This window comes from Leguminivora glycinivorella, chromosome 17, assembly GCF_023078275.1.
Source record: "Leguminivora glycinivorella isolate SPB_JAAS2020 chromosome 17, LegGlyc_1.1, whole genome shotgun sequence".
NCBI classification, from domain to species: domain Eukaryota; kingdom Metazoa; phylum Arthropoda; class Insecta; order Lepidoptera; family Tortricidae; genus Leguminivora; species Leguminivora glycinivorella.
In genome coordinates this window covers 1,878,529-1,902,598 of record NC_062987.1, presented here as the reverse complement: position 1 = coordinate 1,902,598, position 24,070 = coordinate 1,878,529, and the positions used below count along the sequence as shown (strand labels likewise).

Genomic DNA, 24,070 nt, shown 5'->3' with positions numbered 1-24,070 from the left:
AGTGAATTTCCAGTAATTAGGTAGAGCTTTAATTAAAACTGAAAAAGGTTTGAGTAAAGTTTTGGTCTAGCTTACTCTTTGAAACTAACTATATTATACATACATTATTACTTAACTATTAGTTTACTTGAACATAATTCCATAATCCATATTTAGTAGCCAAATAATTACGAGTATGCTGATAGAAATATGGAGAAGGTCGATCGACCAGTGCTTGGTATTTTTAATTTTAAGATATTCTCAGTTAATTTGACATAAGGGAGTAGTCAATTTCAAGCATTAGCGTGTCGAGCTCCTGTACCGAATACCATAATATTATTTTAAAAGGCTTACCACACAACATATTCACTTGCAACACACTTAGGTACGGTTAAAAATAATCAAACTCCGTCTTCACTATGGTTAATTTGCGTAATAATGGAATTTTCGTGTCAAGCATCACTAATGGACAGCAAAACGGAGCTGACGAGCTAATGGTAATCTAAATCCGAACTAAAGTCGTGGATTTCGAGCTATCAAATATTAAACGTAATAATAATATTATGTTGTTCGATTTTGGTCGGTATAATTACTTAAACGCACCATTTTAGTCACATGGTCTCCAGAACGGATTTGAACAGCGATATCAATTTATATTGGGAACCCATCAAGTGCGATGGGCACCTTTGCATTGCATCTGAAAGGGCCAGGGACGAGTTTTATGAATAGGGTTTAGTTACTTTTAATAAGATTAAGTAGTATGTAAAATAAGTACCTATAGTATAGTTAAAATAAGTATTCTTAAGTTAGTTTTTAGTATTATTGACTTTGTACCTATTTCTTAAAAAAATCAACTTACGGATTAGACATCTACCAGTAATCAGACAAGTCGTCAGTACGACCTTTGTAGTTAAACATTTTTAACCCCCGACGCAAAAACGACGGGGTGTTATAAGTTTGACGTGTGTGTGTGTGTGTGTGTGTGTGTCTGTGTGTGTCTGTGTGTGTCTGTGTGTCTGTGTGTGTGTGTGTGTGTGTGTGTGTGTGTGTGTGTGTGTGTGTGTGTGTGTGTGTGTGTGTGTGTGTGTGTGTGTGTGTGTGTGTGTGTGTGTGTGTGTGTGTGTGTGTGTGTGTGTGTGTGTGTGTGTGTGTGTGTGTGTGCGTGCGTGCGTGCGTGTGTGTGTGTGTGTGTGTGTGTGTGTGTGTGTGTGTGTGTGTGTGTGTGTGTGTGTGTGTGTGTGTGTGTGTGTGTGTGTGTGTGTGTCTGTGGCATCGTAGCTCCCGAACGGATGAACCGATTTGATTTTTTTTTTCTGAAAGCTGAGTAAGTCGGGAGTGTTCTTAGCCATGTTTTATAAAAATCGGTCTACTATGTAGCGGTCGGGAGTTTTTTCAAAATTTAAATTTTGTAGTTAGGTTATTGAGAACGAGATACTCGTATGCCAGTGTGGCTGCCTTGAATCCCGTGCGGAGATAGACCAAACTAGCAAACACCGCCGCTTTAGGTATGTATGCCTTTGAGATTTGATTTATTAGGCATCCGCTTTTCTTTTAGTTTACAGTGACACTCGTTGACGTAACGCAATAGGAAGTGCTACGAAAAGAATACGAAGCCTAAGCGACTGTGACGTTAACTAGATGCCTTTTAATGAAAATAAGTCTATAGGTGCACATAGGTTCACATTCAATTTAAATAAATAAATATTATAGGACATTCTTACACAGATTGACCGAGTCTCACGGTAAGCTCAAGAAGGCTTGTGTTGTGGTTACTCAGACAACGATATATATGTCGCAGTAAGATAGATAAAGCCGTTATACGTAGGTCACTCGATAAATTGTGAGATGCTCGAAATTTTAAAATGGAACGCACCCATATTATATGTTTTTAAAAAGCAAATTTATTTAGAAATAGAACACAAGAAGCCAATTCGGTTCAATTTTAAAAATAAATTTGTTTCTTTTGTTTTACTACAACGGTTCCCGCGTTTTTTCTTTGAAACGATGGAGCTGACCCGCGAGCATTTGCGTGCTATGATATTTTATGATTTTAAATTTGGTTTAACCGAACAACTGAGTTTGCAACGATTACAATCAGCATTAGGAGAGTCTGCTCCATCCCAAGCAACTGTTTTTAGATGGTTTAGTGAATTCAAGAGGGGTAAAACTAACCTCGAAGATGACCACAGAAGTGGTCGCCCGCAAACAGCAGTAATTGCAGAAAACGTATGGACTACTGAAATGTTAGTGCGAGAAGACCCACGAATTTACATACACCGACATCGAGAAAATCCTAGGCGTTAGTTCGCCACAAGTTTTCCAAGCAGTGCGGGAGGAGAGACCAAAGGCTGGGCTTCGGGGAATCATGCTGCATCACGACAACGCCTCTTCCCACACGTCCCTCAGAGCAAAGGCGTTTATTGAAGAAACTGGGATTGAAATCTTGCCTCATCCACCCTACAGCCCTGACTTGGCACCCTGTGATTTCTTTTTATTCCCGACAGTAAAGGAAAAAATAAAAGGAAAGTTATTTTCGAGTGCCGAAGAAGCAGTGGCTGCCTATGAAGTAGCAATTTCTGGCCTAACCGATGAAGACTGGCAAAAGTGCTTCCAAAGTTGGTTTAGACGTATGGAACTTTGTATAAAAAATGACGTAGAGTATTTCGAAAAGATGTAAAATAAATAGTGTTAATATCTTCAATAGTTTTTTTGTATCTCAAAACTTTTCGAGTGACCCACGTATAGATATAACCCTAGGAATATAATTATACGTCGTAACATAGTTAAACGAAAGCCATTAATTGCTATCTTACTAGGAATATAACTATCATACGTTACTAGTTTAGTCATATAGTTATATGACTGGATTCAGTTTAGTGAAATGATTGTAGGCAGGAGTGCGGCAGTGCGGCGGAGGTATAGTTATAACCCTAGGGATATAATTATATGCCGTAACCTAGCTAAACAAAATTGAGTACCATCTTACTAGGAATATAATTATATAATACGGTATTTAAAATTGCAAACGGGACTTCATCGAGTATTACTATGTATTAAGTCCCGTTTGCAATTTTAAATATGTGTAAAAATCGTGAAAGTTTAAATCAGTGTTTTATAATACGTATAGCGGGACGATTTGGAATAACAACACCGTCACTGACGTTAGAACAAAGTTTATTTTGTATCGAACATAGTACACAAGGGTTGGGTACTAAACAAACGAATCCAAGCTATATTAGTTAAAACGTAACAGTTAGGGCATGCTCCCGGTATTTCCCGGGAAATCCCGGTAATTTTATGGTGGCGAAAGAACCGGGACAAAAATTTAGGAACCGGTGCTCCCGGTTCTTTTCAAAATATCCGATTTATTCATTTTTTAAATTGTATCTGCATTTGGTTTTGTGCGATGGCAGTTTTAATTTAATCTGACAAGATAAACATGATATTTATCGCAAATAGTGCAATTTGCAGCACTACACTGCTACAATTATACTACTGAACATAATCCAGTAATATAACTATATTACTTAACTAGAGACGTATTATAATTATATCCCTAGACTAAGTTTAATCCAGTGATATAATTATATAACTAAACTAGTAACGTATTATAATTATATTCCTAGTAAGATGGTAAGGAATCGCTTTCGTTTAGCTATGTTACGGCATATAATTATAACCCTAGGGTTATATTATAACTATACCTCCGCCGCACCGCCGCACTCCTGCCTACAATCATTTCACTAAACTTTATCCAGTCATATAATTATATGACTAAATTAGTAACGTATTATAGTTATATTCCTAGTAAGATAGCAATTAATCGCTTTCGTTTAACTATGTTACGACATATAATTATATCCCTAGGGTTATAACTATATAACGGCTTTATCTATCTGTTCCAAACTCTTTGCAGAATTGAAATATGTAGTATAGATTTTTCCTGTCATTTTGGCATATGTTTTTTGTTTAGTTATAAATTGTCATTGATTGTGAGTGGCAATTTTTTTACATTATTTTACAATTTATTTTGTAAATATTTATTTTTATAGCATTTTAAATACCTATTTAAATGTATTCAAATGTATTCAAAATTTACCCCATGATGCGCTATGGTGATTCTGCGTGAGTACGTGATTAAACATGAAAGTAAGTCAGATTAGAAACATTATACTTCCTAATCAAGCAATTGGCGAATCAGGCAAAAGTGACGTACTTGGACGCGGTGCATGATGGTCTCGGACTGGGCTCGGCCTTGTTCAGCAAGCTGGACACCTTTTCGTCGTTGCCTCCTTTGTATCCGTGGCCATCCACCTCAAGTTTCCATGGACGTCTCTTTCCCTTCTTTCATAATTTGGTGATTTCGCTCAGATTAAAGTGATGTGCTCGGACACGGTGCATGATAATCGTGTTGATAGGGCCATCCCTGCAGTAGGATGCGAACCTTTCTTAGGTCCATCTCCCGGCCATACGGTACAACCACCGATGGCCACTTGGGTATCTGCATTCCCTATCCACACGGTCGATGGTCGCGGATGGCTCGGCCTTGTCCAGCAAGCTGGACACCTTTCCGTCGTTGCCTCTTTTTGATCCGCGGCTATCCACCTCAAAGTTCCTTGGACATCTCTTTCCTCACAATTTGCTACTTATGAAACTATTTCGCTCACAATTTGCTAGCAAACTACTCCGTCTTTTTCATTGGTCATTCGCCCCATTTATTCAGTGCCTATTTAGTTTCTGACAGTTCCGTTTACGTGTTTACATTTCATTTTGTTTCATTGTTTACATTCATATATTCACGTAGTTCTCATCGTATGATCACCCGTAGCAAAAGTAAAATAATGTCGGCTAATCCCGACGCCGTTTTAGCACCTCCACAGCCTCACAGCTCTGTTCCGCAAGGCGACAGGGCACCTAGCGTTCACACGGCGCAAAGCAAAAGCAAATCTTCTCGTTCTTCGGCGACCGTAAAAGCACAAAAAGCTGCAGCTGAAGCGATCGCTCTGCGCCGCCGCCTGGAACGAGAGCAGCAGCTCGCCGCCCACGAGCGCGACCGTGAGCAGGTGCTCGCCCAGCGGGAGCGCGAGCGCGAGGAGGCGCTCGCCGCGCGGGAGCGCGAGCGCGAGGAGGCGCTCGCCGCGCGGGAGCGCCAACGAGAACTTCAACTTGCTGAGCTGCAACGGCAGGTCGAAGAGTGTGAGCTGCAAGCTGAACTCCAAGCTATTGATGCCGAGGCAGGGAGTAGCTGCGCAGGTCGTAGCCATTCAGATCAGGTGAGCGTGAATAGAACAAAAAATGGGTTGAAAACCATCCATTCAATGACAATTGTGGTGATAGGGACATGGACATTCCGTTCAATGACAATTGTGGTGATAGGGACATCCCTGCAGTAGGATGCGAACCTCTCTCAGGTCCATCTCCCGGCCATACGGTACCACCACCGATGGCCACTCGGGTACCTGCATTCCCTATGAACCTCCTTAATCGTCAATCGGAACCGGCAGTAGGATGCGAACCTCTTTTAGGTCCATCTCCCGGCCATACGGTACCATCACCGATGGCCACTCGGGTATCTGCATTCCCTATTAACCCCCTTCATCGTCAATCAGAACCGGTAAATGCCACCAAAGCGTCCGAGGCGGCCGGCTATATGCCCCCGCTCTTCCCCACGGAGCTTGGCCAACCTGTTCTCCTGCAAGCGGTAGCCGACACCGCGGCCGCAGCGAAGGCTCTCGCTTCAGCTTCCAGTGTAAAGAAACTGGAATTACCTCAATTTTTTGGTAACACGCTGCAATGGTTACAATTCAAACGTATATATAACGTAACTAAAAATAACTTTTCTCCTCTAGACAACATAAATCGGCTCCACAATGCGCTCCGCGGCCCCGCCCGGGACGCCGTCGCGGCGCTGCTGATGTCCACGGAGGACCCGGAGGAGGTGATGCGCGCTCTCGAGGACAACTTCGCCCGCCCCGAGCTCATCGTCTACAAAGAGGTCAATTCTTTAAAAAACCTTCCTCGTCTGGGAAACGACTTGAAAGAACTAGGAGTACTGTCGAATAAGGTACGCAATTCTATTTCTACAATCAAGTTATTAAACCATTTAGAGTACTTGTACTCTCCTGAGCTATATCACGCCGTTTTAGGGAAACTAAACCCTACAATGAAAATTCGGTGGACAGACTTTGCCACGCTTGATGCCACAGGGCGTCCTAAGCTCGAAATATTGTCTGATTTTTTAAAACGCGAGTTCGATCAACATATTCGTTTCGGCTTGTCACCAGAGTTTATTGCTACACAACCGCAATATGTCGCTGAAAAAACACATAAGCGCGAAATCATTCACAATATTTTTACGCAATCAAAGTCGTCATCGAAAGTCAAACATATTAAAAAAGAAATATGCGCATTTTGTGATAATGATCACGATATAAAAGATTGTTCAAAATTCAATTCTTTATCTGTTGATGAACGATGGCAGTGGTTACGTGAAGCCAAAGTTTGCTATAGGTGTTTAAAGGCTAGTCCACACCAGTGGAATACGTGTCGGGTGAGGCCGTGCGGCGTTGACGGCTGCCCACTTCGTCACAACGCGCTTCTTCATAAACAATTGTCAGCGGCTCCACTAGTCAACGTTATTCACGCCCAGGAAACCAACAATAACCCCACGTCATCTCACCAACCTACCGACGAAAAGGTAATAGTGTCTACTACCTCTACCGGCACACAAAAGTCAAATGCAAAAGTAGCTCCCTGTTCCCGAGCTCACTTAAAGATCTTACCTGTCACTGTCACGGGGCCTGCCGGGTCCTGTAACGTCTACGCGTTCCTTGATGACGGTAGTACTGCTAGTCTCATAGATTCCAGCATTGCCACGCGTATAGGAGCGACTGGGCCAAAACAGACCATAACGGTAAACGGTGTGTGCCAACTCCAATGTGAGGCTACTACATACGTAGATTTTCAAATTAAAGGTAGGTACACAAATGAGACCTTTTCAGTGAGAAATGCTCGATGCGTGGATTCTTTAGGTTTGCGGACGCAGTCACTCAAACGTGAAGCGCTTGAATCCTTTTCACATTTGACTGACTTAGTCGACGTTCTAACATACGAAAGCGCTACACCGACTGTTTTAATAGGCGCCGAACATTGGTACTTATCAATCGCTCGTGCTGTTTGTGTCGGCGGTATTAACGAGCCAGCCGCCTGTTTAACAGCACTAGGATAGACTTTGTACGGCGTTGTCTCTAGTAAGACCAAGTTAGTTGAATTTATTAATTACACACACACAGAAATAAATAATGATGAAAACTTGGAGTCTCTAATCAAAGAACAATACAAACTAGACTCTATAGGAATCACAAAAACGGAAACATTGCATAGCAAACTAGACCAGCGCGCAGTCGACATTTTGGAAGCAACTGCCATACGACTGCCCACTGGTCGATTTGAAGTAGGCATGCCTTGGCGTGACGGTATACAGCGTGTTCCTGATAGTTACCCACAGGCGATGTCACGTTTTTTAAGTTTGGAGCGGCGCATGTGCAAAGAGCTCGATTTTGCTAAGTCATATAATACATTTATTAACAATATGATAACAAAAGGTTACGCCGAGGAATGTACACCAGAGACCTACTACGCGCAGTACAATAACAAATCTGACAACATTCGCCTCTACCTTCCTCATTTCGGTGTTTACCACCCTCAAAAACAAAAGGTTCGTGTAGTCCATGACGCAGCAGCCAAGAATGAAGGAGTCAGCCTGAACTCCTTATTGCTATCAGGTCCTGATCTTCTTCAACCCCTGCTGAAAGTCCTGTTTCGCTTTAGGGAATGTCGTGTGGGAATAACCGCAGATATTAAAGAGATGTTTCCCCAAGTGCGAGTAAGAGAGCAAGATAGGGACGCTCTTCGATTTCTGTGGAGACCCGATAAAACGATCGCTATTAAGGAGTACAGAATGACGTCTGTCATCTTCGGCGCCTGCTGTAGCCCCTTTATCGCGCAATTTATAAAAAACAAAAACGCTCTTGAACATGCCGATTTATACCCGCTAGCTGTGGACGCCATTTTGTTCAACCACTACATGGATGACTATATTGACTCTCAAGATGGCGTCGACGAAGCGGCTCAGTTAGCGGCAGACATTGTTACCGTGCACAATGCTGCTTGTTTCGAGATGCGAGGATGGATTTCTAACGCGCCAGAGGCCCTAAAACTTGTCCCCGAGGACCTTAGAGCCACTCAGCCGTTAGAAATCGATCTTGGGGAATCCGCCAAGAGCATCCGAGCCCTAGGCATAGCATGGAACCCTACTTTAGACATGTTAGGTTTTCGCACAGGTTTACTTGAAACCGTTCCTAGTTCACTAACAAAACGAAAAGTTCTGTCACATGTCATGCGCGTGTACGACCCATTGGGTCTTTTAGGTCCTATAGTTATAAAGGGACGAATTTTGTTCCAACAGACTTGGAGATCTAACATTGATTGGGACACCGAACTCCCACAGACCGAATCATCTAAGTGGTTTGAATGGTTCCAAGAACTTTTAAAAGTTTCTTCGTTGAAGATCCCGCGTTGGTATTCAAAAATAAAAGGCTCAGAACCTTCATATCGAGAACTGCATGTTTTTGCGGATGCGAGTGAGCTTGCCTACGCCTGTGTCGCATATTGGCGCTTAGTGTACCCTGACGGCAGCATCGAGCTCATTCTCATCGCAAGTAAAACGAGGGTCTCCCCACTTAAACCTATATCTATCCCGCGATTGGAGTTACAAGCCGCTTTGATAGCTTCTCGATTAGCACTCGTTATCAAGGACAGCCATCGTAAAAAACCAACGCGTACATATTTTTGGACCGATTCGATGACTGTCCTCCAATGGTTGCGTAGTGATGCACGAGCGTTTAAGCCTTTTGTTGCCCACCGCCTAGGTGAAATATTAGAAAATTCTGCTGTCAAAGACTGGCACTGGGTACCGACAGACTTAAATGTGGCTGATGACGCAACTAGACTTCGTCCAATTGATCTAACCCTTTCACATCGGTGGTTTTTTGGCCCATCATTTCTTTTAAAGTCCCCCGAGGACTGGCCCACAGAGCCACTTAATGTCACATCAAACCTCGAAGAACTTAAATGCCAACCAATTGAGTCGGTGGCGGTAACTTCAGTTAATGGCGTTTTGCCAAATCCGGTCACAGCAAATCCAGAATATTTTAATGACTGGCTCCGGTTATTACGTGCCACAGCCCGGGTACATCAAGCTGTGGCAATTTTCGGCAACATTTTGGCCTCAATTAGAAATTCTAAAGTAAAAAATGGAGCGGTTCCTTCTCGCTCGCGTTGTTCATCAACGTCCACCACTCACACACCCTTGAACGCAGACCTAATAAAAGCCGCTGAAAGGCATATTTTGCAACGAATTCAACTGGATAGCTTTTCCGAAGAGTTCCGCTGTATTATCAACTCAAAACCGATTCCTTCAAATAGCCGTCTCACCAAACTATCACCCTCTCTGGGAGAAGATAATTTAATTCACTTGGCTGGAAGGATAAAAGCGGTAGAAGATATTGACCCAGAAACACGATCTCCTATATTACTAGATGGTCGTCACCCGATCGCACGGTTGTTAGTACAATTATATCACAGACGAGCAGGGCACGCCAACAATGAATACGTCATTAATGACATAAGACAAAGATTCTGGCTTCTGAGGCTTCGAGATACAGTCAGATCAGTCGCTCATAAATGCTTGTTTTGCAAGATTCGCAAATCGAAGCCTATGAACCCCGCCACTGGAGACCTGCCACCTCAAAGGCTCGCACACCACCAGAGGGCATTCACCTTTACCGGCTTAGATTATTTCGGCCCTGTCAATGTCACAGTGGGTCGCCGCCATGAAAAACGTTATGTAGCCCTTTATACATGTCTCACAACACGGGCATTACACCTGGAATTGGTACACAGCCTTTCATCTGACTCTGCCATAATGAGCTTGAGGCGTTTTATTGCCCGAAGAGGTATCCCTAATACAATTTACTCAGACAACGGGACCGCCTTCGTTGGAGCAGACCGCATTCTACGCCAATTCTACTCAGATGGTATGAAAGAAGAAGCAGCGACTAGAGGAATCAGGTGGAGTTTTATCCCCGCAGCTGCACCTTCGTTTGGAGGATGCTGGGAGCGTTTGGTAAGAACAGTAAAAGTGGCGCTGAAAGCAACGCTTAACGAAAGGTTCCCTAAAGAGGAGACATTGATGACGTTACTAATGGAAGCCGAAGCGATTGCAAATTCTCGCCCACTAACACATGTGTCTACAGACCCAGAGGATCCTACGGCCCTTACGCCTTTCCACTTCCTGATTGGAAGCCCTTCTAATCAAACACTGCCATCTGCCTTAGAAGACCGTGACCTTTTCGGACGCTCTGAGTGGAAAAAGGCAATCAGGTTATCAGACCACTTTTGGAAGCGCTGGGTGCGTGAGGTATTGCCAACAATGCAAACGCGAGTAAACGTAAAGGGAGATCGTGGGCAAGAACTACAAATAGGAGATGTGGTGATAATAGTGGACGAATCACTACCTCGCGGAACATGGCCAAAAGGAAGGATAACGAATATGTTTCCCGGAAAAGATGGCGTAAACAGGGTGGTGGACGTTGCAACCGCTGGGGGTACGTTACGCCGTCCCCTCAAAAGTTGATTAGAATAACCTAAGACTAAGACTGACATTAGTAAGTAGGTTATTTAAGATTTAGGTTAGTTGGTGCATAGCTGCACGAGGGGCAGGATGTTCCAAACTCTTTGCAGAATTGAAATATGTAGTATAGATTTTTCCTGTCATTTTGGCATATGTTTTTTGTTTAGTTATAAATTGTCATTGATTGTGTTTGGTTTTGTAATCTCATAATATTTATTAAATATACATTTAAAAGGTAAACAGCAGTTATCATTCGTAATTAGTTCCATACAGTCCATCTCCGTCTTTTTCACTATCTTACTGCGACATATATAATATACAAAGACTATAAATATTGTTTCGAAACACGGTTTATAAACATTGTTTCTAAAAAAAATGGTGTCCAATACAAAACCGTTTTTCGAAACCTTTATACATTAATGTACGGAGTCTCATCATATGCCAAGACGATTTCCAAGATCACAACGAAATGAAACGACGATAATGATCATTATCATCGTGCAATCACAGGCATCAGAGCATATTATGCTCTTAGTGTTATTTGAAATGAATAAAAAATTAAAATTAAAATTAAATATTTATTTTTCAAGTCGCAACATCGCAAGTCAACTCTTCATTATTTTTCGGCCAAATGACAAAGGATCCCATTTGTGAATATACTGTGCTAGCCACAGGCATATTATTTAAACGCAGCTTTCTGTTAGAATAAAATAAGGCCTGTTTACTATTCGTTCGTCCGGCTGCGCATAAAATAAAAGCTACAATAAAATACTTTGATGGGCCATTCTCTCGATTTGCGGTAACACACAGACAGAAATAAATCTCTTTTATGACGTCTTTTATAGGTAAGTAAGTTGTAATAATGTTTTCCTCGTAAAGTTAAGATTATGAAACGCTCAAGTTGGTTGGAATGGCAAATATACAGCGTGTGTATTCCATAAGGGCGAATATCTTAATAACGATTAGTATCGGACCTAAGGAACCTCACTACATGGTTTTTTGAATAGATATATATATTTTTTTTCATACCTAATAATTCTGCACGCAATGTATTATGTCTACATCAATTAGCGTACCTACCTACCATCAATAATGTAATTACGACATGACGTTTATGTCATGTCAAATTAGGTTGGACGGCGTACATTGTTGCTTGGCCAGATTTAAAAAAATAATTACTCTTAATTAATAACACTTTTTAACAAAATGATTATCCTACACGATTCGTATGATCAGATACTATAACTAGATACATAATAATACGCGAATACGCCTGTATGGAATCCACACGCTGTATTGCATTTGTGTTGATTTTTCTGTCATTTTGGGGCATTTTTGTTGAACTGAAGTCGCCTTCAGTAAAATAAACGCCAGATTTTTACCGATATCTATACATGTGTATACTGATCATATGAATTCGTAACTATGTATTAACTAACTAACTAACTAGTATGGCACTGTGATCCAAAGAGGATCTTGGCCTCCAAAACGAGAGCACGCCACTTATCCCGATCCTGCGCAGCTTCCTGCCAATTATCGGCTTGTAGCTGACACAAATCCGCCATCACGCTGTCTCCCCAGCGGTATCTGGGCCGACACGCCGGGCGGCCACCAGTTGGTCTTCCCAGATACGCTCTCTTGGCAGCCCGATCCTCTCCCATTCTTAGTAGGTGGCCGAACCAGCGAAGTCTGTGGGATTTGGTTAAGCCGATGATGTTCGCTTCGCCCACCAACTCCTCTTATCTATTTCGGCATTCCTCCTTATCCTCCACGTGCCGTCATCTCTCTTGACAGGTCCCAGGATTTTCCGGTATATCTTCCTTTCCGCTACAAGGAGCTGACTTTCCTCTTTTTGTGTTAGTGTCCAGGCCTCACAGCCATACATTAGGATTGGTCGAATTACGGTGTTATATTATATTCTCAGCTTAGTATTTCTACTGAGAAGCCTGGACACCAACACTTTATGGGTATTCGTTCAAGGTAAACTTTAGAAAATATATTTTGAATTTACAGAAAAACTGTAATTAAGTCTGTGCTAAGGATAGGGTAACAAAAATAATTAATTGTATATTTTATGTCCAGGTTACGCCAATCATTTGGATCTAATCATATCATTTCTATGCGATTATTTTGTAAAAATTGAGTATGACTATTACAGGTGAATAGTTCATAGCATTAAAATATTATTAAAATTATAATTATATTCAAATTTATATAAATATAGATACAAAAACTATAAAATGATTTGTTTTGTATATTTTGTAGCTGCGCTCTCTCGGAAGGGTCTCCACGGAAGACCAGCGTCAGGGTCCTCCAGGGTCCCTTGGCATGAAGCTGAGTGGAGACCTTTTCAGTTACGCTTTAATACAATAATATTTATTATGTTAGTGTTATTAGTTAAGTTTAAATTAAGCGTTTTTGAATAAAGTTTCTTCTATTCTATTCTTCTTATGGAGGGCTGCACTGCACCGCAACGCACTCTGGATGCGAATTATAATTTCCTCCTTCCTGGTGTTTGTGTCGGTGAACTATGTATTATGTAATATTTTTTCATACCATGTCTCATAAATCTTAACGAACTCATAATCATTTTAAATATTATTTGATTGACTGGTATAAACTATACATAGTGTAACACTAAAAACGAAATATTTTAATATTTTTTTAAATGTTTTCTTATAGGTTATATTACTCATAATTTCGGCCCATCCAATTAACAGTATAGCGCCCACTGTGACTCGCCAGTCCATCGTCCACTCTCCAACTGAACACATATTTCATAGTCGACTTCTACGACACCCAAGGGAGGAAAGGGGGTGGTATCGCCACACGGGAATCACTATTTACTTTTCAAGTTATAAAACATATAAAGGCAAAATACTAGTGAAAGAACTAAATAAATAATGCTTAATGGCCTAATGTAAAGTGTGAAAGTGATTTTTATTTTCTTTTATTTTCGGGGGACTATTTAGATGTAATATTATAATATCGCTAATAGGTGAAGTAAGTATTATGATCGACCGGTTACTTCTACTTGCTACTTATTTAATTAATAAATATAAAGTAGTTTCGCACAAATCCGTACAAAAAATTTAATACCCAGGCCATCATCATCATCATCATTTCAGCCATTAATCGCCCACTGCTGAGCATAGGCCTCCCTTCGTGTACGCCACATATCCCGGTCCTGGGCTAATCTCATCCAGAAGTGCCCCGCAGTTTTTCGGATGTCGTCCACCCAACGAGCCAAATAATACCCAGGCCAACCTCGCTTAAGCCTCTTATAGTACGTAAACAGTACGTGCAGTCGGCTTATGTTTTACATGTTTTTACAAAAAGCTCATACAAGAACCACAAGTTGACTATAAATACAATAATTTAATCACATAAAATTCAAGCCCCCTCATCTTCCCGTTGGTATATAATTCGACTGTGGGATTTGGGCTCAATTGTGGTGTGGGAAATGGACTGGCAACCTGTCACTGCGATAACGATAACACATATCCGTTCTCTTTCACCCGAAACTTAAGTAGTTCATGTGCTCTGCCTACCTTTGATGACAGTTTTATGTAAAAAAAAAGTTCCTTATTTGGGCTCTGCTCTAAATGACATTCTAGACTGTGCCATACCCACGAATTATCCAAAATATAATATTTAGAGATGTATGTGCTAATAACCAGTATGTGCTAATAACCGACCAACTTCTGAACCGCCAAAAATAGGTTTTATACGTACATGGTGGCATGACCAAAATGTCTCATTATCACAAACAACTCCAGCAAACAACACCAAGCAACGAATGGTCCTCATTAGGAATGACAGTCATTGCTTGTATTGTTCGCTCGAAATTACCGTCTCAACATTCCGAGTACTTAAATAGGAAAACAAAAAGTAGTTCAGCTCGTGGTCTAAGTGTGGAGCGCTTAGATGGCATGGCATAATAAACCAGATTTTTTTCTAAAGTCGTTTCTAAAAACAATTCATAATTTTATTTACATCAGAGAAGACAAAAGTCCAATCGTTACGCTCTGATTTGGCGCACTAATAAAGAGAAGAGCCATAGAGAGATATAACTAACCAGTAACCATATAGTATGCTGCGAACAGAGTGTGGACGACTGGCCTCCCGTCTACGTGTTCAAGGGCCATTTTCTCAAAACTGAAAGTTACAAGTTACAAGCGGAAGTCTCTCTCCAACTTTTCATATAAGACATTGACAACCACTTGTAAATTGTAGCTTGTAGCTTCGAGAAATGTGCCCCAGGCCGCTGTACCATCGGCAACACTGTTAGCTGTACATTTGTAATCCTTATGGTTTGCTGTGTGTATCACTGTTAAGTAGCTGGGACTGGAAGCATCAATAATTTTGTGTGGCGTGACCATTATTATTTTTATATAGGTTTTCTTGGGAATTGCTCTCATATCTCAGGTAAAGTTCCCAATTATGTGTAGCAATAACAGTTTCATCGTGAATTGTAACATTCTTCCTATTACCTTTATTTACACACATATCACTTTTGATTGATTTAATGATTTATAACAATACTATATTTTCCAGTTCAGTTCAGATTTTAAATCACTTAGGCGAGAAACAAACAACATTTTAGTAATTACATAACATTACAAGTAAGCCATAAACGACGATTTTTCTAGCGACTTATTCAGCCAAGAATTAGTATTTTGAATAACGCTTGATAAAAAAGCTTGTCTAAGCCTAAGCCTGCCTCTAGTTTCAACGTTTCGGGGTTAAAGTAAGATATTCTGATACAACGATTTACACGCTAAACCCTATCTTATGTTTGTTATTGTCTGGGATATTATCTTTGTAGCAAATTTCCACTAAATCAATGCAATGGATTAAGCGTAGGTAGGGAGGAAATACATTGATGGAAAGGAAATATTATTAATACAAATAATATTCCAGTATGAGGAGCACATCAAATGAGCCAAAAATAATGTATATCTAGACACGCGGCAGCGTGTGAAGCCAAGTTCAAGTAACAGAACTCAAATTCGGCTCTCATATGACTTGTCACACAACGCAAATGAAATACTCTGGAGGCGTCAAAGAAAAATTGTAACAATTTATTTAGAAGGCCGGCTGAATGGAGTTTCTTCTTGTACGAGTATTAGAATCTGTCATTGTGTCCAGAGAGTGCAAAATTGTTTCGTAAACTGTTTTTGGGGTCTCTATTGGTTCTTATAAAGTCTTAACCTTTTACCGCATGTGACGTATGCAATAATTGTTCAAATTTGAACTGTAACAGCTGTCAGTAGACTAGAATTTATAACGGCCAAATATGGAACAATATGCGGTAAAGGGTTAAGTCATAATTTTTCAGGATTGCCATAGAACAAAGCTAACTTAACCTCACCTATTATGGATGGCCTTAGTCTGAAAAGTTAACCGTTTCAGAATTATGACTAACTAGCTTTTGCTCGCGGCTTCGCTCGCGTTAGAAATAGACAAAAAGTAGCCTCTGTCACTCTCCATCCCTTCAACTATCTCCACTTAAAAAATCACGTCAATTCATCGCTTCGTTTTGCCGTGAAAGACGAACAAACAAACAGACACACACACTTTCCGATTTATAATATTAGTATGGATGATAATTTGGCAATCATAAGACTAATGACTTTCCATCATTGTGTCAAACAAAGAAATCCACTGTTTTTATTATTCTGCCCCTTTGCAATAAACAATAAAATTAGGGGTCTCAGACCTCAGTAGATATCCCAATATAGAAATGTAACTGTTAGGATTAATAATATGTATCTAGCTATAGTTGTAGCGTATACCCTGTTTACGCCGTGTTATTATATCTATAAGTACCTACATAGTTATGTATGCATGTATAGCGCACCCTGCGCACCAATAAACGTTAGTTAGCTACCGACCGAGTGTTTCGATGTATCAGTATCATACAGTAGTCGCGTAATAATTGAGAAAGTTTGCGAAACTATGTCTAGGTTTGGTATTTTCCGCAAAATTTGCACAGATAACGGTACTTCGTTTGTATCTAAGGAATTTGAGCACTTCTGTAGAATAAATGGTATAGAACACATCACCACTCCCACTTATAGACCAGCCAGCAATGGTCAAGGGGAGATTTATTGTAAGCAGCTTAAACTAGCATTAAATAAAATAATATCTTCTGGCACACACTTACGTAATATTAACGTGAAAATACAAGAGTACTTATTTATGTACAGAAATTCAAAACACACATCAACAAACATGTCTCCCGCAGAGATTCTCTTTGGGCGTAAATTGCGAAGTCGTTTAGACTGGTTACAGCTCGCGCAGCCGTCCTCATCACCACTGTCTGACGCAGCGATCGTTGATAACGTGTCGCGCCAACAGGCCTTGCAGACTAAATATTACGATGGTAACAGAAGTGTCCAATTTTGTATCGGTGAAACTGTGTTAGTTAAAGTTTATAAAAATCAAAAATCATACTGGACAATAGGAGTTGTAATTAAACAAATAGGTAAAACCATGTATATTGTGAAATTAGACAATAACAAAACGCTAAAAAAACATATTGATCAATTACAAAAGTATAAAGGGGAGGAGATAAGTGAAGAACGATCCGTGGCAGAACGAACACCCCCCTCCAGCACTTTGATTGAAGATCATGAGAACGAGCCTGACATGTTACAGGCTCTCCTATGGCCACCGTCAGGTCTCCAGCAGGCAACTCCAGCACCCGAACCGGGGCCTTCGCGAGAACGCCAACAAGCGCAACCAGGCACTGCTCAACGGGAATCCTCGCCACCTCTCGATTCACTTACTACCAGCGGTAGTGACACTGACGGCCGTGCGACGTCAGTAACTGACGAGCCAGCCAGGTTGCCCTCGCCGACGCCGACGCCAGGACAGAGCCTGACGGACGGCTCGGCTCCGGAGGAAGATGTTCAGGCCGATACCGAGCCAGAAATATCCCACGTAAATACGAGGCCTCGGAAACCCTTTAATTTTAGCGATTACTTTTGAATTTAGTGTAAGGGAATGTTAGGATTAATAATATGTATCTAGCTATAGTTGTAGCGTATACCCTGTTTACGCCGTGTTATTATATCTATAAGTACCTACATAGTTATGTATGCATGTATAGCGCACCCTGCGCACCAATAAACGTTAGTTAGCTACCGACCGTGTGCGTGTATCATTCTCCGAGTCCTAACCTCAAACCTAACAGTAACACAACCATATTTTACGGTTTTCAATTGGCTCTGTCAATTTGAAACATATAAAGTACTAGTTTTTGCCCGCGACCTCGCTCGCGTTAGAAAGGGACAAAAAGTAGCCTATGTCACTCTCCATCCCTTCAACTATCTCCACTTTAAAAATCACGTCGATTCGTCGCTCCGTTTTACCGTGAAAGACGGACAAACAAACAGACACATACACTTTCCCATTTATAATATTAGCATGGATTCTTCACTTGATATGTGTAAAGTATTTAAATATTAATTTGTCGCCATCTGTCGTGTTTTTCTTAGTCTTTATTTTGTCTTTTACGAAACTATATTGTTTTTGGATTAATTAACAAAAACTGAAATTCTGTACCTATATACCAAAACTGAATCATCACCAAACACAGGCACATTCATCGACCCGCAAACCCTCCGAATCGCAGCAGGACTCCGAGTTAGGGCTGATGTGTGTGTTGACCACAGCTGCACCTCTTGCGGGGCCGCAGTTGATCGTCTCGGGCACCACGGACTATCCTGCTCTTCGGGCGCCGGTCGGTTGTCCCGTCACGCGGCACTCAACGACATCTTAAGGCGATCGCTCGTCAGCGCCGGCGTCCCAGCTGCTTTAGAACCTCAGATCGCGCGGGACGTCGGCAAGCGCCCTGATGGGATGTCGTTGATTCCCTGGAGGATGGGCCGTGCGCTGGTGTGGGACGCTACCTGCACCGATACGCTGGCAGCGTCCTACATTTCAGCCACCACTAAAAATGCCGGGGCGGCGGCTGACGCCCGAGAGCGTTTTAAAAGAAATAAATATAGCTGTTTCGGCACCAATTACGAATTTGTAGCTTTTGGTGTCGAGACACTCGGTCCGTGGGGTGGCGGTGCGCGCGGGCTCTGCAGAGAACTGGGCAGGCGGTTGAGGGAGTCAACGGGGGACCCTCGCGCGGGCAGTTTTCTCGCGCAAAAGATTGCAATCGCAATACAGCGCGGGAATGCTGCCTGCGTGATGGGTACCTTGCCACGTGGGCAAGGTTTATTATTTTAGGTTTTATTTTTAGGTAGTTTTAGTTTATTATTTTAAGTTTTATTTTTAGGTAGTTTTAGTTTATTTCTTTAAGTTTTATTTTGTAAGTAGGTTATTTTCATAAACGATTGTTGTTTTTTTTTAAGTATTAATTAATTGAATAAAGATCATTTTTTGTAAAAAAAAAAACTGAATCAAGTTGTACTATACAGTATGTAGGTATCTGAACGAAATACCTACACTTAAATCCATTTATATTTTAGTCACATTGATTAAATTTTGCTATGGAACCAAGATGATATGTCTATATAAATGAAACACACACGTCCGGTCAGTTAAACATTTATTGCGAGACTGGGTGGCCTGCAGAGAGCGCACCGCGACATAACAGTAAACAAGTATATAGGTACATACATTACACTACTCTCTTCTAAAAACATTATACCTAATATTAAAAAAAATACTTTCGAAACAGATATCAACAACCTATCTTCTCCTTTTTTTTTTTATTTTTTTTATTTTTTTTTATTTTTTTTTTGTACCTTAAAAGAAAACATTTTATCAACCAAGATAATTAAAATAGTAAACAAACACACAGTATCTTTAGGTATACCTTCATTTTAAGGTAAGTATTTATCTAAGTTCAGGGGTAGCATGATACATATAGAAGTAAACTTAAAAACTATTTAAACTAAAATTTATACTTCGGTGGGTTTTTTAATCGACATTCCCTAATATGCCTAGGTAACTGGGGCGGTTTAGAAGGTGGAGTTGTACTTGTTGTAGGTGACAAAAATAGGTCTTCGCTACAACTTGACCTTGGCGAACTCTGCGGTGTTCCGGGCCGCGCGTCAGCTGCTCGGCTCGAATCCGGACTTTGATGACTGCGCCGCGGCGTGCTCGTGGCTACTGGAGTGTCAGCGTGGTCAGAGTGGTCAGGTGCCTCGTCAGAGTGTTCCACTGGTTCGGGCCGAGGTACCTGCAAAGCCGATGCGTCACCTGGGCAGGATAATACACTTGATCGCCGCCTTAACTGATCAACATGCCTATGTACCTCTCTATTTAAGTTATCGCGCACGGTATAGTCCGTAGTACCCGTCCTCTGAGTAATATGACCGGGAATCCATTTTGTATCTCCCCGATATTGCCTTATCCATACTTTATCACCCGATTGGAGAACGCGGTTAGGCCCCAGTCGAACGTCTGCTTGTTTCCGCTGCACTTTACGAACCCTATCTTCACAATCTGGGCGCAGTACATCTAATTGGGTACGAACCTGCCTGCCTATCATAAGTGAAGCCGGACTTTCTCCTGTCGTGCAGTGTGGCGTATTGCGATAATGAAGTAAGAAATTACTGATAGCCAGATTAACATTTTGCTTTTGTCGCACGGCTTTCTTAATAACCCGTTTTATTACACGTACCGAGTTTTCTGCGGCTCCGTTCGACGATGGATGATATGGAGCTGAGTGTACATGTTCAATACGGTTTTTCTCTAAAAAGTTCGCGAATTGTGCGCTCGTAAACGGCGGGCCGTTATCCGAAACTATCTGTCTAGGGAAACCCAATCGAGAGTTCACTTCACATAGCTTTTCAATGGTATTATTAGCCGAGGTACTATTTACGGGAAATACCTCAAGCCACTTTGTTCGAGCGTCAATCATAACCAAATAAGTTAAACCATAAAGAGGACCTAAAAAGTCCAAATGAACCCTAGTCCACGGGCGCGCGGGCCAGGGCCACGGACAGGGCGCGTGACGCGCGGGCGCCTCGGCCTCGGCGGCGCACACGGCGCACTCGCGGCACACACGCTCCACCGCCTCGTCTATACCCGGCCACCACACGTAGCTCCGGGCAAACGCTTTCGTCTTTACGATTCCCATGTGACTCTCATGTAACACGTTTAAAACCCTATCTCGGCAACCTTCCGGTATTACCACCCGATGGCCCCACATTACGCATCCTAATTCTTCGTACAATTCTAGCCTACGGTTAAAGTACGGTTGTAAATTCCGTATTTCTACCTCGCTCGGCCAACTGGATCGTATATACCCTAACACTCGGCTTAAGGTTGGGTCTCGTTGTGTTTCTTTTTTAACATCATGGTAATCTAATAACAATTCGTTGTGGGCGAAATGTAAATACGTTTGCTCGGGCGGCGGGCCGTCTAGCGATTCAGCATTTTTGGTAGGCACGGGCAGGCGCGATAAGCCATCTGCGCCATTAGCATCAGTGCGTATGTACTCTATATCATAAGTATATGCGGAAAGTTTAATCGCCCACCGTTGCAATCGGCTAGCCACCATCGCGGGAATACCCTGCTTCGAACCAAAAATACTAACTAGCGGTTTGTGATCCGTTCTTAATGTAAAATGTCTACCATAAAGGAATTGGTGTAACTTTTGTAAACTGAATACGATCGCCAACGCCTCTTTGTCTATTTGAGAGTAATTACGCTCCGCCTCATTTAAAGAACGCGAGACGTACGCCACCGGGCGTTCGCGCGCGCCGCCCGCGCCTGCGTCCGCGCCCGCGTCCGCGCCGTCCGCCGGCTGCGTCAGCACGCCGGAAATGCCGCGGCTGCTCGCGTCAGTGGTCAGCGTCAGCTTTTTGTTCGGATCATAATGACTTAACACTTCCGCGCTCACTAACACTTTCTTAATACATTTGAATGATTTTTCGCAACTTAAATCCCAATTCCACACGGCACCTTTTCTAAGTAAATCGTACAAAGGGGATAAAATCGTACTCAAATTGGGTACAAAGCGAGCATAAAAATTAACCACCCCTAAAAATGACCTTAAATCAGTTACATTGAGAGGTCGAGGTATCTTAAGGATACCTTCTATCTTGGTAGGATCAACTTTAATTCCGTCTTTTGAAATGATAAATCCCAAATATTGTACCTCTTCTAATAAGAAAGAACATTTACTTTTCTTTAATTTCATTCCCTGACTATGAAGTCGTTTCAATACTTTTTCTAATGTACTTAAATGAGAGTTTATGTCCGCGGAACCAATAATTATATCATCTAGAAATACTTCTACTTGCGGTAGGTCTTTTAACAAATTAGACATAATTCGCTGGAAAATACCAGGGCTGGATGCCAATCCGTAAACTAATCTATTATATCTAAATAATCCCTTATGTGTGTTGATGACGGTATACTTTTTGGAGTCGTCTAACTCCACCTGATTATACGCCTGTGTCAGGTCAATTTTTGAAAATATACGGGCACCATTAAGTCGCACTAAGAGGTCATCTATCTTAGGGAGGGGATACCTATCGATCAGTAAGGCGGGGTTCAAGGTTACCTTGTAATCCGCACAGATTCGCAGACCCCCATCGGCTTTACGCACCGGTACCAGCGGCGTGGCCCACTCCGACGTGTCGACCGGCTCGATGACGCCGCAGCGCAGCATCTCGTCCAGCTCCGCCTCGACGCGGTCGCGCAGCGCGTACGGCAGCGGCCGCGCGCGACAGAACACCGGTGTGGCCCCCTCGCGTACTCGAAGTGTCGCTTTTCCACCTCTAAACCGCCCTAGTCCTCCGCTAAATAACTCCTTATACCTGTCAAGCAACGTAGATAACTCATTATTACAAGACTCGTTAAAGTTATATAAATACTCTTTTCGAAATCTAGGAATCCGAATCTGTAACTCTGTTAGCCAGTGTCTACCTAATATGGGGGTAGTGCCCCCCTCAATAACAAAAAGTTCCAATTTTTTTAACTGGTTTTTAAATCTAACAACGGGCCTTATGACCCCTAGGGGTCTAACTGGACGGCCATCATAAACCGTTAACACCAAAGGGAATTGTTCCAACGGTCTGTGTTTAAAGTACTTATTATAAGTATCACGACCTATACACGACACAGCGCACCCTGTGTCGATTTCCATAGAAATGACCTCATCGTCTAAACCTAATGACAGGCTTACCGATTTATAATCGTTTAAGCAGAGATGATGCAGGTCTTCTTCGAAGTCGGACCCCGACGTAACCTCTTCTTCATACTGAGTCTCGCCATCTTCTGCCTGGACATGGTGTATGGCGCTGGCGCGGTTGGCGCGCTGCGCGCCCCTGCGGCCGCCGGCGCCCGGCGCCGGGCCCCGCCGCTGCCGCCGCTCGACCCACGAGCGCCGCCACCCGACACACGGGCATTGCCGCCATTACCACCTCCTAGCCTAGCCGGACACACTCGTTTTAAATGACCTACGTTACCACATTTGTTACACTGAAAATCTTTGTAAGGACATTGAACGTCGCGGTGACCTAACTTCCCGCAAACTGCACAAATCGCATTGCTAACGCCATTACTGCCACGCGGTTGCCACGATGTGAGTGCATGTACCGTCTCGGCTCTCTCTCCCGCATCGCCCGTCTCGCTCACACTCGCGCGTTCCACCATAGCTGCGTCCTTCTCGGCGGCTTCCAACGAAAGGGCTAGCTGTACGGCCTTACTATAGGTTAAGTCACTCTCAGCGAAAAGGCGTTGTCTAATTGTGTCATTTTTCAAACCGCACACAAATTGGTCACGCAGGTTATCCTCTAATGCTGTGGAGAAATCACAGTACCTAGCCATCTTTTTTAAATCGGCCAGATATTGAGCGACAGTCTCCTTATCTCCCTGCCGCCTCTGACGTAACCGGTATCGTTCCGCCATGAAAGATGGTTTTGGTTCGATGTGATCAGACATTATCTTGATAACTTCCTTATAAGTCATTTCTCCTGGTTTCTTAGGGCTTGTCAAGTTGCTGAGGAGCTCATAAGCTTCATCTCCCATTACGGCAATCAATGTCGGCAACTGCAAGTTGTCGCTGATGTCGTTAGCCTTAAAGTACATATTCACGCGGTCCACGTATGTACTCCAATTGCCCGACGAAACCTCGAACGCTTTTATCTTCCCCACTGACATGTTTAAAAGCACACTTTTAAAACTAGATTCATATAAATCCCATCCTCGTCGCCACTGATATGTCTATATAAATGAAACACACACGTCCGGTCAGTTAAACATTTATTGCGAGACTGGGTGGCCTGCAGAGAGCGCACCGCGACATAACAGTAAACAAGTATATAGGTACATACATTACACTTTGCATTACTAAATAGAGTGGTTACCGGTTAACTACAGGATGCTTGAAATATTCTTCAATCTGTTCTAGACACGTGT

General features: G+C 42.3%; 2 protein-coding genes across 2 annotated transcripts; one reads left to right on the top strand and one right to left on the bottom strand.

Annotated features, from left to right (window-relative positions):
* Positions 1-5,284: 5,284 nt before the first annotated feature.
* On the top strand, positions 5,285-18,919 carry LOC125235565. Its single transcript, XM_048142164.1, has 4 exons — positions 5,285-6,043; positions 8,447-9,229; positions 17,358-17,499; positions 18,279-18,919. Exons 1-4 carry the CDS (start codon positions 5,321-5,323, stop codon positions 18,917-18,919), a joined length of 2,289 nt encoding a protein of 762 aa, XP_047998121.1. The 5' UTR covers positions 5,285-5,320.
* Positions 18,920-19,224: 305 nt separating this feature from the next.
* Positions 19,225-23,812, bottom strand: LOC125235564. Its single transcript, XM_048142163.1, has 3 exons — positions 23,249-23,812; positions 22,212-23,021; positions 19,225-19,877 (listed from the first exon to the last, which is right to left on the bottom strand). The coding sequence occupies exons 1-3, from the start codon at positions 23,810-23,812 to the stop codon at positions 19,590-19,592; spliced, it is 1,662 nt and encodes a 553-aa protein (XP_047998120.1). The 3' UTR covers positions 19,225-19,589.
* Positions 23,813-24,070: the final 258 nt, after the last annotated feature.

Bases quoted from the DNA above. Each gene is read 5' to 3' on its own strand.
- LOC125235564 (XM_048142163.1), bottom strand. From the start codon at position 23,812: ATGTCAGTGGGGAAGATAAAAGCGTTCGAGGTTTCGTCGGGCAATTGG. The intron at 23,022-23,248 runs GTACATGCACTC...TCGTGGGTCGAG, and splicing joins CGGGAGAGAGAGCCGAGACG to CGGCGGCAGCGGCGGGGCCC. The intron at 19,878-22,211 runs GTAACCTTGAAC...TCGGCTTTGCAG, and splicing joins GAATCTGTGCGGATTACAAG to GTACCTCGGCCCGAACCAGT.
- LOC125235565 (XM_048142164.1), top strand. From the start codon at position 5,321: ATGGACATTCCGTTCAATGACAATTGTGGTGATAGGGACATCCCTGCA. The intron at 6,044-8,446 runs GTACGCAATTCT...TTGTTCCAACAG, and splicing joins TAGGAGTACTGTCGAATAAG to ACTTGGAGATCTAACATTGA. The intron at 9,230-17,357 runs GTACATCAAGCT...GGCCACCGTCAG, and splicing joins TATTACGTGCCACAGCCCGG to GTCTCCAGCAGGCAACTCCA.